We start from the raw sequence: 13,872 nt of genomic DNA on the forward strand, positions 1-13,872 counted from the left end.
GCAGGAGTAAAAAATGGGTGGGAAATAGGATGGAGAGCCTTTAGTGCAAGATCATGTATTTAGGAACAAAATAAATACACTGATAGAAGACCAGGTTAAACAAGCAGAGAGGGAGCACTATTATGAATCAAAAAGCTATAAGGTTCAATGCCAGGGAGATCACACATTTCCTCTATTGGTTAACAAAAAGGTTCAAAAACATTAAGTTCAGTTCTGTGAATTTGTTGGTGCAGCCACCTTTATCCCATAATTAAACCTAACAAGTGACAATTGCCAGATAGTTGAAAACCCCAAAATTCAACAAGGAAAAAAAATAGTAATTTATAGCAATTTTTCATTAAATGTTTATTATTTGAATGAAAGACAACTCATTTTATCTAGCAATCTTTAAATTGCCTAAGATTGTAAAAGTATTTAACTTTTCAAATTTAATCTTATTCCTTCTGTGCTCTAGTTTCGAAAAGCTTTATAATTCTATTTCTTATCAAAAATTCTTATGCCCATCATGAATAAACTGGTAGCATTATAAGATTATTTTATTCAAATGAAAAGATACATTCCTGCTAGACAGCTGACCCTGTTGCAAATTATCTGAAAACTTTAAAATATTAATTAAATTTCATATCACTCTAAAAGTTCATGAATTATATTTTACCACTTTAGGCTTTATTTGGAAGGTTTGTTTCTATGTGAAGCTTACTGTCCATGAAACTTTCTAATTACATTACAGAAGTCTTAATATTCCGAAGTTCTTAATTTTTTAAAAGTCAAGATAACGAGAATCTGAAACAGACTTTCTACACAAAAGGCCTGTTTCCAATAGGAATATACCATAGTTGTGATTTTATGCTCACATCACAGAACATAGGCTGTTATTGGAGAGTTGTTTTTACAACTGGAATTTTAATTCTCCATTTTTTGCTCAAAAACATAGTCTTCACTTTGACCAGGAAGAGAAGTCTGTAATTTCTCCCATTTCAAACTCATCTGTCCACTTCTGCAGGTCTTTTGCATCATTTATCATCCATAACTTTGCAAAACACGTGAGCCTTTTCCTGGAGAGAAAATAACATATTATGTATTCTATAAATGAAATTGCTGGGGGGCAATCTCATTAAATTCTATGAAAAGTCTATGACACCAGTGATATACAACTGAAATACGACATTGTGTATCAATTATACTTCAAAAAAAAAAAAGAGAGAAATAGTCCATTAATTAAAAAAAAAAGTCTGTGCCATTGGAGTACCAGGCAGGGCTCTGGCTAGGAAGCAGTGTTGGCGCCAGAGCCCTCTGCTGACAGGGTTTTTCGGTGCTGATGCTGTAAGCAGACCTGGGGATGCTGAGGTAGTACTGCCTCCAGGGAGAGGACAGCCCAGCTTCCTCCCTTTCTAAGTCAGTCAGAGGCTGGAGATGCTCACAGGATGAAAAGTAAAATTGACTTAATAAAGTAAATCTAGCTAATGAAGAAGTGAAATGCCAATATAACGTAGACCCATTTCTTGCTGCAGAAAAACAACCCAGGTACTTGTTTAGGGTTTGGAGTCGGAGTATCAGAGTTCCAGTTATTGCTCAACCGCTAACTAGCTGTGTGGTCCTAGTTTCCTGGTAAGTTTCTTACTCCTCCATGGCCTCATTTTACTGAACTATCATATGGGGATAACAGTACGTATCTCACAAGGTTGCCATATGGATAGAGTGAGTTGTGTATGTAAAGTAGGAAGAACAGTGACTGGCACAGTGTCTAGGCTGCTACAAATAACTGCTTAGACTTGCTTCTGTGCACAGTAAGCATTCAACAAATGTCAGCTATTATAACAAACCCTCACAAAAGTACAAATTTGACTGGTTTCTTTGATCTGGCCAAATGGAATTGATATGATAAGCACTGTAGAAAAGTTAAAATAATGAATACAGTATTCTGACCGATATCAGATTCCATCCCCATGTAACCTCTTCTGACAATTCTGTCTTGTAAGGATAACTTAACAGATTTCAAAATGTCACATAGTAGTTGGAAGAGTTAAAATATAAATAATCTGAAAATTTTATTGCTCTCGATATACAGGCAATACAGCTGCAACGTCATATTTTATTGCATATATATCGTTTGCAGTAAAGTTTGATCCTAGTTTCTTTAGGGAAAAAGAAAGATAATAATAAGACAACAGAAGACTTACATTTTGTCTTTACACTTTGCAGAGAACTAAGAGCTAAGCTTATTTTTAAACTCTCATAAATAATTACTTTTCTAATTTGGCATTGCAGAAATGATCCAGAAGAGAATGTCAGTAGAGGAAGCTATATGTCATTTGTAGTAGTCCAGCACTCTGGACTGGTCAACCACCATTTACCACTGCAAGGTGCAGAGTACAAGGCGGAAGCACAAGAGAAAGGAAGTAGAGAGAGAAGCTGATTGCACAGCTTGGGTGTCCAAATTGGCAACTATTTCTTTAACTAATATTATGTATATAGTAATATTTCAATATTTAAATTTGGTAATTATTTCTAGAACTAAAAATTAGCCTTATGCTTTGGTGGCAGCCAAGATTTTCTATTTGACCAATAATTTGTTCCCTCCCAGTCACACAGCTATTGATGACCAGGGAGTGATGTTCCCCAGGCAGATCAGATTCCTCAGGTTGTGCAGGGGCGGGCAGGAGATGAAGGAGGAGCTTATGTTGTTTCACAATATAATCTCATATTTGGAAAGCAAAAGAATAGTAATTTAATTATTTGTTCATGTGATATTTTCCTAAGAATATCTTCCTTCCAAAGTGTATCTCAGATTTATAGTAAGACTAGTTTATATACTGACTGGTTACCAAGGTTAAGAGGTAGAATGCATTTAACATAAGCTTGCCAGGTGACAGAGAAAGGCAGTTTAGAATGAAAAATCTGTCACCAGAAATACTGACATGTGGATACGGGCAACACTTACATAGTTACATTATACTATTATTTTTATTCATGGCCTGACAAAATTCTTAATTTCTGAATGCAATATATGAATAAAAGAAGTACTCTAAAGTTTCTTTTAGTAATTCTTTGCATAATTGAATGTTTTAAGCAACTAACATGTTGGCACACAATAAGGAGTTAACTTAATTCTTCAGAAAAATTATTGAAAAATCAATTTAGCAACTTAATAAAGATGTGACTAGAGAAGGCAGACTGAATTCACATGAGCTTTTCAGAAAGCTGTTTTAATTTTATTGTAATTAAATGTTTCAGAATATTTTTAGAAATGCTTAAAGGTAGAGCTGTTGCTCATGTACAGGACAGTCCTCTCCTTGGACAACTTGGACAGTTTCATTATAAACTAAAAAATGTAGCACAATCATTCTGACCTTTTTAGATTTACTAATCCTTCTAGTTCTTTTGACTTGCTAGCTGCTTTCTTTAAAATTTCTCCAGGAACATCTGCTAGTTTAGCCACATTTAGTCCATAACTCCTTGCTGCAATTCCTCTGGTTATTTGATAAAGAAAAGTGACAAAATCAGGGACTTGTTCTTCTTCACCTACAAAATGAAGTCAAAAAAAAGAGAGAGAGAGAGAGAGAGAGATAAGGAATAACATGTCTGGAAGTTTTAAAGTAGAGGAATAAAGAAGATATATAAGTTCTTATACCTTTATTTTATTAAAATTTACAATCTGAAAAAGAAACCCATTGTCTCTAATCTTACATGTTAGTTTCTTTGATCAATTTTACATACCTAGAAAAAGGGTAAATACTGTTCTGAAAATGCTTTGCATTAAGATCTTTTAATTCACTTAAAAGAGTTTTTAACAATGACTTATTATAAGCTAAAGAAGTACTCGTTTTGCTGAAAAATTTGACCTGAGCTCCTATATCAAGAAGAGAATGATTCTGATGTATGGCACCATTTCTCCTTTAAAAAGACACTTTAAAAAAACAGTATTTTTTGAGTGATGCATGTGTTCACCAGTCTTGTATGTAATACACTCTGTAAACTAATATACATAAAAATGTTTCTAAGAGTGCTGCAAACAAAACAAAGTAATGACAAAAACAGATGAAGAAATAATACACGTTGCACAATTTAAGTAAGATTGAGAGATTCTGGTTTACTAAATATCCTGGTTAACTAAGAGCTAGATACATTGAAGTGGATGCCATTCAGTACCATCCAGATCCCATTCAGGACTGAAGGGATATTGCTCCAGCTGTTAGGGAGGCTGTCAGTTCATGACCCTCAGCCATATGTAGGCCCTCTGTAAATGCCTTGGCTTAAGAGAGCTTCTCCCCCCAATGCCCCAGCCCGTCATGGGCACCTGGATCCAATGACCGGTTGCCAGGGGGGTTGGTAGGCAGCCTCTATAGGACCACCAAAGACCCCTCTTCCTGGTGTTCATGCCCTTGTGTCATTCCCTCCTCTTGAGTGTAAGACAGACCCAGTGACTTTACTTCTGATGAACAGAATATGGCAGAAATGATGGGTTGTTACTTCTGAGATTAGATTACAAAAGATCATGGCCTCTTGGGCACTGTCACTTTCTTGTTTGCTTGCTCTGAGGGGAGCCAGGTGCCATGTTGCAAGCTTCCCTATGGAGAGGCCCAAGTGGAAAGAAACTGATGTCTCCAGCCAATAGTCAGCAAGGGCCCAGAGCCCTGCCAGCAGCCACCGGTGAGCTTGGAAGTAGATATTCTGAGGCTTGTCAACAGCTATGTGAGTGGGTTGGGAAGTAGATTCCTCCAGTCAAGCCTTGAAGTGACTGCTGCTCCAGCTGAACCTTGATTGTAGCCTTGTGAGACACCATGAGGTACAGGTGTCAACTAAGCTACTCCTGAATTCCTGTCTGTCTCCCCAGCAGGTCTCAGCCCCGGGCAGTTCACTCTTGATTCAGTGAGACTGAGAAATGACAATGGAACACTCTTAGGGGAAAAGGTTTATACCCAGCTTTATTCTCATGGTGGTAGGTCAATCACTAGAATTTGGTCTGCCTGAGAGACAGCCTGCAGGCAGCAAGCTGGGCTCTACCTCCGGGCCTCTCCACCCCTACAGCCATCTCAGTCTCTGTCCTCGGTGCTGCCAGCACTCCAGCCTCTTCTCTCCTGCAGCCGTGCAGCCCAGAGCCCTAGGTGGAGCTCTTTATATAGAGTCAGTAATAACGTATTGCCCACACATGTGCAGTGGGCAAGCTGACCAGGGTCAGATGAGAATCCTAGCCATAGGAACTTTCATTTTCTCTACAATGACCCATAGAAATGATAATAAATGTTTATTGTTTTAAGCTGCCATGTTTTGGGGTAATTTGTTATGCAACAATAGACAACTAATAAAGGGTATAAAGGCCTGTCTCCCTCACCCCAAGCTGAGGTGACTCTGAGGGACTATCCCCTTATTGGACCTCTCTGTAGGGTTGGCCAAAACCTTATGATGGCAACAGCCCAGCACAGCCCAGTCCTGCCCCAGGTGTTGATCATGAGAGCACTCCCCAATAAAACTCTGGCAAACAAATCTCAGAACCTGCTTCCAGGAAACCTAGTCTGCCACACATATACATACATATGAATATAAAACTTTCAAAGAATTGGATATAATAAAGTATATTAATACAAACAATGCTGCACACAGTTTACTCTTGCATAACCTAAAGTATCTCAGGATTATGTTGGCTTTACTATGAAATGTAATATAATTGCACTGTGTTGCAAAAATGTCCAAAATGAACCAGATTTACAATGTTTTCTGAGACCCTACCAGACTTACTGTAAGTCTGTGAAGAGCTTTTTCTCATGAATGTATTTCATTTGATAAATGTGTATGCTTTATCTTTTATCAGTAAAAAGTAAAGCCAGAGATGGAACAAAACAGAGAAAAAGAATAATGGAATTTTCTTTAACCTCCTCTAAGAATTCAGAACAGACAAATAATACCTATCTAGGGGTGGGTGCTAAAAGTGGGAGGTAAAGAGAATACTGACACCCTCAGGAACACAGAGACTAAAACTTCTATTACAGAGCACTAAGAATACCTTTGCCTCCAAACAAAACTTAAGGAACACAAAGAACAGGTGAGGAAGTGGGTGGGAACAGGCTAGTAGAGAAGCTTGTAGAAATCAGTGCCTGCTAACCTGGATTATTATGCTATTCTTTGATGTTCACAAGACCAAAAGTGAAGTGAACAGCAGTAGGCAATCAAAAAAGCAAATTCTTCTCACCTTTAAGAGAGGAAAATAGTCTCTATTGCTTCAACTAGTTTAGCCCTAACTGATGTACATACCTCCTACCTCTCTATAATCTAGCCTTCATGCTGGTATAAAAAAAAAAGATTCATTCATCTGTCTGTTCACTAATTATTTATCCATCCATCCATTTATCTTTTTCTGAAAACTTAATAAATACTACAAAACCCTCTTACATTGCTGATAGCTTTTTACTTTATGTATTATATATAGTATATATACATTTAAGAAGCCATAAACTGCTTTTTTAGATATAATATAGCTATAATATGTAGCTAAAATGCATGAAATATTATATTGCTCTGAATAACTGGTTAACATACTCAGTACAGTTGTCAAATTTGTCATCATTTGCTACCTCCACCTCAGCATAAATGATGGCAGTTCTCACACAATCAAGGTAAATGGGACCACTCTCCCATAAGCACCTGAGGGAGCTCTTTTTGTAGCTATGTTCTACATCAAGACTGTCCTTCATACCTCTTACAGAGAGGGGGAAGAGAGAGAGAGAGAGAGAGAGTGGTGGAAATTTGGAGGTAGAGAAGATGGTAAAAAACTAATTTCTTTACAGCCTCACAAAAAAGTTCTTGGTGAGGACTTTAACTTATAAAACTCTGTCCATTTCCTAAACGGTATTATTGAAAAGTTTTTCTGGCACTTCTAGAGTCAGAGAAAATAATAATTCATGTTTCTGCATAAGGGGAACTTATTTAGCAAAATATGTTTTATAGCCAAACTTCTCTAGGCAGTTATTAAAGAGATGTTTGCTGATAAAATTGTCTCTGAAGTCACCTTTAGAACAGATTCATAAAATCTTAGAGTAGGACGAGATTAGGTGACTTGTCCAACAGTTTACAGACTGGAATAGACTAAAACACAAGTGTCTTGCTACTGGTCCATTGCTATTTCTCCCACGCCACAGGAAATAGGTAAGCATACAATAGATAATAGCAGCTGCCCCAAAAGCCTTTGGGGCATTTTACTGATGACTGATGTAGTGGCTTCTAACTTACACAGAAGAGTTAGAGATAATGGATGAAGTATAGATATAGCCAGAAATAATATTGGAAGGGAGCAGGCATGGAACAATCCTTTAATATTCTGAGTGAAAGTAATTTTCAACCTAAAATTCTAGACCTAACTAAATTATCAATCAAGTATGAAAGTATAAGAGAGACATTTTCATTCATGCAGTTTCAAAAATTATACCTCCTTCCTTTAGTTGATGTTTTTAGTAGCCTATCCAAAATCTATTCCAACCCTAAGAAAATACTGATTTTATATGGAATTAACTCCTGACCACTTAACTCAGGACATGGTGTTCTCGTATCTAGCATCAAAAACTGATCTTGATTAATCTAGGCTGATTAAAGTAATCCCTGCCATTCTCACTTCTATGAATTGGTTTAAGAATGAGCATGTGATTCAAGATGGCGGCATGAGAGGTGAGATGGAGAACACCTCCCAAAACTACAAATAGTATAAAAATATAGTTAATTAATACAAGGAACCCTAAAACAGGAACAAGAAAGAAGGCTGAACCAGACTGCACACAGACCTCACGAATAGAGCAGACCTCACAAAACAGGGTTACGTATGAAAGTCTTAATCCGGCGGGACCCAAGCCCTTCCCCCACCCCAGCTCACTGGTGGGAGGAAGAGAAACGGAGCGGGGAGGGAGTGGAAGCCTAGAACTGCTTAACACCTAGCCCTGGAGGTCAGCTTTGGGAGCAGAAACCTACACTGTGTGGTGCTCTGGGCGTTGGGGAGCTCGGACAGGCGGAGTGCTTGAGAGACAGATTGCGGCCATTTGTGGAGGATGGGATCCACACCCAGCCGCTCTGGGAAAAGGGAAAAGCAGGCGGTCTGAGAGTGTTCCTAGCAGTGAGAGGGCTGGTAAAGGGGGGAGGTTTGCACAGAGCTTGCTGTGTGGGGGAAGGGAGAGCTGGACAAGGTTGTCTGGGCACGTTATGCCCAGCTGGTTGGGAACTTTGAGGAGCTTCAGGCACTCCATTCCCCTGGCTGGCTGCTCAGCTCCATGGCCCCCTACTGTGACAAACAGCCTGCTGTGCCTTCCTCCTAGCCTGCCATCAACGGTTTGCAAACCTGTAGTCACTGTGCTGGCATCAGGAGAGCCAGACGAGGTCCTGCCTACCACAGCTAGAGATGCAAAGCACATAGGCTTACACCTGTGTGCTTGGCCCACTGACTCTGATACTGACTCTGATACTGGAGACAGGCACCACAGATGGGAATCAGGAAATAGCTCTTTCCTCCCTCCAGGCACCAGCTCCGCTCCCCTATGACCCCGAACCTCACTCTATGGTCTGAGCAGCTCCAGAGACTGGAACTTCTGGGCACTAATGGGCACCACACAGAAATCTGAAACATCAAAAGAACATGGTTCAGACCAAAATCTCACAAACCCCAGAAAAATGGTCAAATGGAACTAAACTCACCAATCTGCCTGAAAGAGAGTTCAAAATAAAAATAATAAACATGCTATGGAGGTACAGAAAAATATTCAAGAACACAGGAATGAATTTAAGTCAGAGATTCAATCATTAAGAAACTCCATATCTGAAATATAACATAAAATGGAGGGATTTAAAAGCAGACTAGATGAAGTAGAAGAGATGGTAAATGGAATAGAAATTAGAGAAGAGGAATACAAAGAAGCTGAGGCACAGAGAGAAAAAGGAATCTCTAAGAATGAAAGAATATTGAGAGAACTGTGTGACCAATCCAAATGGAACAATATTCATATTATAGGGGTACAAGAAGAAGAGAGAAAAAAGGATAGAAAGTGTCATTGAGGGGGTAATTGCTGAAAAATTCCCAAATCTGGGGAAGAAGATAGTCTCTCAAGCCATGGAGGTGCACAGATCTCCAAACACAAGGTACCCAAGGAACACAACATGAAGACATACAATAATTAAAATAGCAAAGATCAAGGATAAAGACAGACTTTTAAAAGCAGCTAGAGAGAGAAAAAAGATCACATACAAAGGAAAACCCATCAGGCTATCATCAGACTTCTGAACAATAACCTTACAGGACAGAAGGGAGTGGCATGATATATTTAATGCAATGAAACAGAAGGGCCTTGAATCAAGAATACTATACCCAGTAAGGTTATCACTTAAATTCGAAGGAGGGATTAAACAGTTTTCAGATAAGAAAAAGTTGAGAGAATTTACCTCCCGCAAACCACCTCTACAGTGAATTTTGGAGGGACTCCTATAGATGGCAGTTTTCCTAAGGCTAAATAGATTATCACCCAAAGGAAAGACAAAGAGTATAGAATATGATTCATAACATACAAAGAATGGAGGAGAAAAAAAAATAACTTTTACATTGTGTTTGTAATAGCACACGAAGTGAGGTAAAGTAGACTGCTGGATACTAAGGGAATTACTCTTGAACCTTTGGTAACCATGAATCTAAAGCCTGCAATGGCAATAAGCACATACTTTTCAATAATCACCCTAAATGTAAATGGTCTGAATGCACCAATCAAAAGACATAGAGTCACTAAATGGATAGAAAAACAAGACCTGCCTATATGCTGCCTAGAAGAAACTCACTTCAAACCCAAAGACATACACAGACTGAAAGTAAAGGGATGGAAAAAGATATTTCAAGCAACTAACAGGGAGAAAAAAGCAGGAGTTGCAGTACTTGTATCAGACAAAATAGACTTCAAAACAAGGAAAGTAACAAGAGACAAAGAAGGACATTACATAATGATAAAGGGCTCAGTCCAACTAGAGGATATAACTATTATAAATATCTATGAGCCCAACACAGGAGAACCTACATATGTGAAACAAATACTAACAGAATTAAAGGAGGAAATAGAATACAGTGCAATTGTTTTAGGAGACTTCAACACACCACTCACTCCAAAAGATCAACCAGACAGAAAATAAGTAAAGTAAAGAGACAGAGGCACTGAACAACGTATTAAAAGAGATGGACCTAATGGACATCTACAGAACACTCCATCCTAAAGCAACAAGATATACATTCTTCTCAAGTGCACATGGAACATTTTCAAGAATAGATCATACACTAAGCCACAGAAAGAGCCTCAGTAAATTCAAAAAGATTGAAATTGTACCAACCAACTTCTCAGATCACAAAGGTATGAAACTAGAAATAAATTGCACAAAGAAAATGAACAACCCCACAAACACATGGAGGGTTAATAACATGCTCCTAGATCAATGACCAAATAAAAACAGAGATCAAGCAATATATGGAGACAAATTAAAACAATAACTCAACAACACAAAATCTGTGGGGCACAGCAAAGGATGTGCTAAGAGGGAAATATAGCAGGCCTACCTCAGGAAAGAAGAACAATCCCAAATGAACAGTCTAAACTCATAATTAATGAAACTAGAAAAGGAAGAATAAATGAGGCCCAAACTCAGTAGAAGGAGGGACATCAGAAACATTAAAGCAGAAATAAATAAAATTAAGAAGAATAAAACAGTAGAAATAATAAAGGAAAGCAGGAGCTGGTTCTTCAAGAAAATAAACAAATAGATAAACCCCTAGCCAGACTTATCAAAAAAAAAAGAGAGTCTACACACATAAACAGAATCAAAAATGAGAAAGGAAAAATCACTATGGACATCACAGAAATACAAAGAATTATGAGAGAATACTATGAAAAATTATCTGGTAACAAACTAGATAACCTAGGAGAAATAGAAAAATTTCTAGAAAAATACAACCTTCCAAGGCTGACTCAGGAAGAAACAGAAAATCTGAATACACCAATTACCAGCAAAGAAATTGAATTGGTAATCAAAAAACTACTTAAGAACAAAACCGCAGGACCAGATGGCCTCACTGCTGAATTTTATCAAACATTTAGTGAAGACCTAATACCCATTCTCCTTAAGGTTTTCCAAAAATTAGGAGAGAATACACCCAAACTCATTCTATAAGGCCAACATCACTCTAATACCAAAACCAGGCAAAGACACCACAAAAAAAGAAAATTACAGACCAATACCACTGATGAACATAGATACAAAAGTACTCAATAAAATATTAGCAAACCGAATTCAAAAATACATCAAAAAGATCATCCATCATGATCAAGTAGGATTCATCCCAGGGATGCAAGGATGGTATAACATTCAAAAATCCATCAACATCATCCACTACATCAACAAAGGGAAGGACAAAAACCACATGGTCATCTGCATAGATGCTGAAAAAGCATTTGACAAAATTCAACATCCATTCATGATAAAAATTCTCAACAAAATGGGTATAGAGGGCAATTACCTCAACATAATAAAGGCCATATATGACAAACAACAGCCAACATTATACTTAACAGCGAGAAGCTGAAAGCTTTTCCTTTATGATCGGGAACAAGACAACGATGCCCACTCTCCCCACTTCCATTCAACATAACTCTGCAGGTCCTAGCAATGGCAATCAGACAACACAAAGAAATAAAAGGCATCCAGATTGGCAAGGAAGAAGTCAAACTGTCCCTGCTTGCAGATGACATGATACTGTACATAAAAAACTGGAAGAATCCACTCTGAAACTACAAGATCTAACATCTGAATTCAGCAAAGTTGCAGGATACAAAATCAATACCCAGAAATCTGTTGCATTACGATACACTAACAATGAACTAGCAGAAAGAGAAATCAGGAAAACAATTCCATTCACAATTGCATCAAAAAGAATAAAATACCTAGAAATAAACCTAACCAAGGAAGTGAAAGACCTATATGTGAAAACTATGAGACACTCATAAGAGAAATTAAAGAGGACACTAGTAAGTGGAAATTCATCCGATGCTCTTGGCTAGGAAGAATTAATAGTCAAAATGGCCATCCTGCCTAAAGCAATCTACACATTCAATGTAATACCCATAAAAATACCTACATCATTCTTCAATGAACTAGAGCAAATAGTTTTAAAATTCATATGGGATGACAAAAGACCCCGAATAGCCAAAGCAATCCTGAGAAGGAAGAATAAAGCTGGGGGAATTATGCTCCCTGACTTCAAGCTCTACTACAAAGCCACAGTAATCAAGACAATTTGGTATCGGCACAAGAACAGAGCAACAGACCAGTGGAACAGAATAGAGAGTCCAGATATAAACCCAGGCATATATGGTCAATTAATATACAATAAAGGAGCAATGGATATACAATGGGGAAATGACAGCCTCTTCAACAGCTGGTGTTGGTAAAACTGGACACCTACATGTAAGAGAATGAAACTGGATTACTGTCTAACCCCATACACAAAAGTAAACTCAAAATGGATCAAAGACCTGAATATAAGTCATGAAATCATAAAATTCTTTGAAAAAAATATAAGCAAAAAAGCTCTTGGACATAAAATGAGCAACTTCTTCATGAACATATCTCTCTGGGCAAGGGAAACAAAAGCAAAAAATGAACAATTGGGACTATATCAAACTAAAAAGCTTCTGTACAGCAAAGGATACCATCAGTAGAACAAAAAGACATCCTACAGTATGGGAGAATATATTTGTAAATGCCATATCTGATAAGGGTTTGACATCCAAATTATATAAAGAGCTCACACACCTCAACAAACAAAAAGCAAATAAGCCAGTTAAAAAATGGGCAGAGGAGTTGAACAGACACTTCTTCAAAGAAGAAATTCAGATGGCCAACAGGCACATGAAAAGATGCTCCACACTGCTAATCATCAGAGAAATGCAAATTAAAACCATAATGCGATATCACCTCACACCAGTTAGGATGGCCACAATCCAAAAGACAAATAACAACAAATGTTGGCGAGGATGTGGAGAAAGGGGAACCCTCCTACACTGCTGGTGGGAATGTAAACTAGTTCAACCATTGTGGCAAACAGTATGGAGGTTCCTCAAAAACCTCAAAATAGAAATACCATTTGACCCAGGAATTCCACTCCTTGGAATTTTCCCCTTAGAATGCAGCAGCCCACTTTGAATATATTTGAAAAAATATAGGCAAAAACCTCTTGGACATAAACATGAACAACTTCTTTATGAACATATCTCCCCGGGCAAGGGAAACAAAAGCAAAAATGAGCAAGTGGGACTATATCAAACTAAAAAGCTTCTGTACAGCAAAGGACACCATCAGTAGAACAAAAAGACATCCTACAGTATGGGAGAATATATTCATAATGACAGATCCAATAAAGAGCTGACATCCAAAATATATAAAGTGCTCACACACCTCAACAAACAAAAAGCAAATAATCCCCCCAAAAATGGGCATAGCACCTTGTTTTATTTGGGCCGGCTGCCTGATTTCTTCTTCAGGTCCATCTTTATTACTTTTCCAAACTAAAATTTGGAATCTGGAGTGTCCTGGGTAGTGGATTTTCCAATGTAGCACACCAAGTGTGTAAATCATCACTGGCCCACTGGCTGGTAGCTTAAAAAAATTACTACTAAACAGGAAAAAAAATGATGCTGAAATCTACTCCATTACTTACAGCACTTGAATTGATTTCTGTTGCTTAATGGTGTTTGTTTTCATGAAATGTCTCATTTCTGTGACACTAATAGCAAGTGGAAAGAAAAATACTGTAGATCCCACAGAGCAGTTCTAGCAGAATAGAGGAGGAGAACGTGCAAACAGAGGACATGG

General features: G+C 37.9%; 1 protein-coding gene across 1 annotated transcript in view; it reads right to left on the bottom strand.

Annotated features, from left to right (window-relative positions):
- Window positions 1–518: 518 nt before the first annotated feature.
- The window catches only part of MSH3 (mutS homolog 3), a 172,269-nt gene continuing 158,915 nt past the window's right edge, over window positions 519–13,872 (bottom strand). The window contains exons 23-24 of the mRNA XM_073234569.1: window positions 3,351–3,522; window positions 519–1,055 (exon numbers count right to left, since the gene is read on the bottom strand). Of these exons, the coding sequence (XP_073090670.1) occupies window positions 938–1,055; window positions 3,351–3,522 (290 nt within the window). The 3' untranslated portion in view covers window positions 519–937. The remainder of the gene's footprint in view (window positions 1,056–3,350; window positions 3,523–13,872) is intronic.

The sequence above is a fragment of the Manis javanica genome, chromosome 1 (genome assembly GCF_040802235.1).
Source record: "Manis javanica isolate MJ-LG chromosome 1, MJ_LKY, whole genome shotgun sequence".
Lineage (NCBI taxonomy): Eukaryota > Metazoa > Chordata > Mammalia > Pholidota > Manidae > Manis > Manis javanica.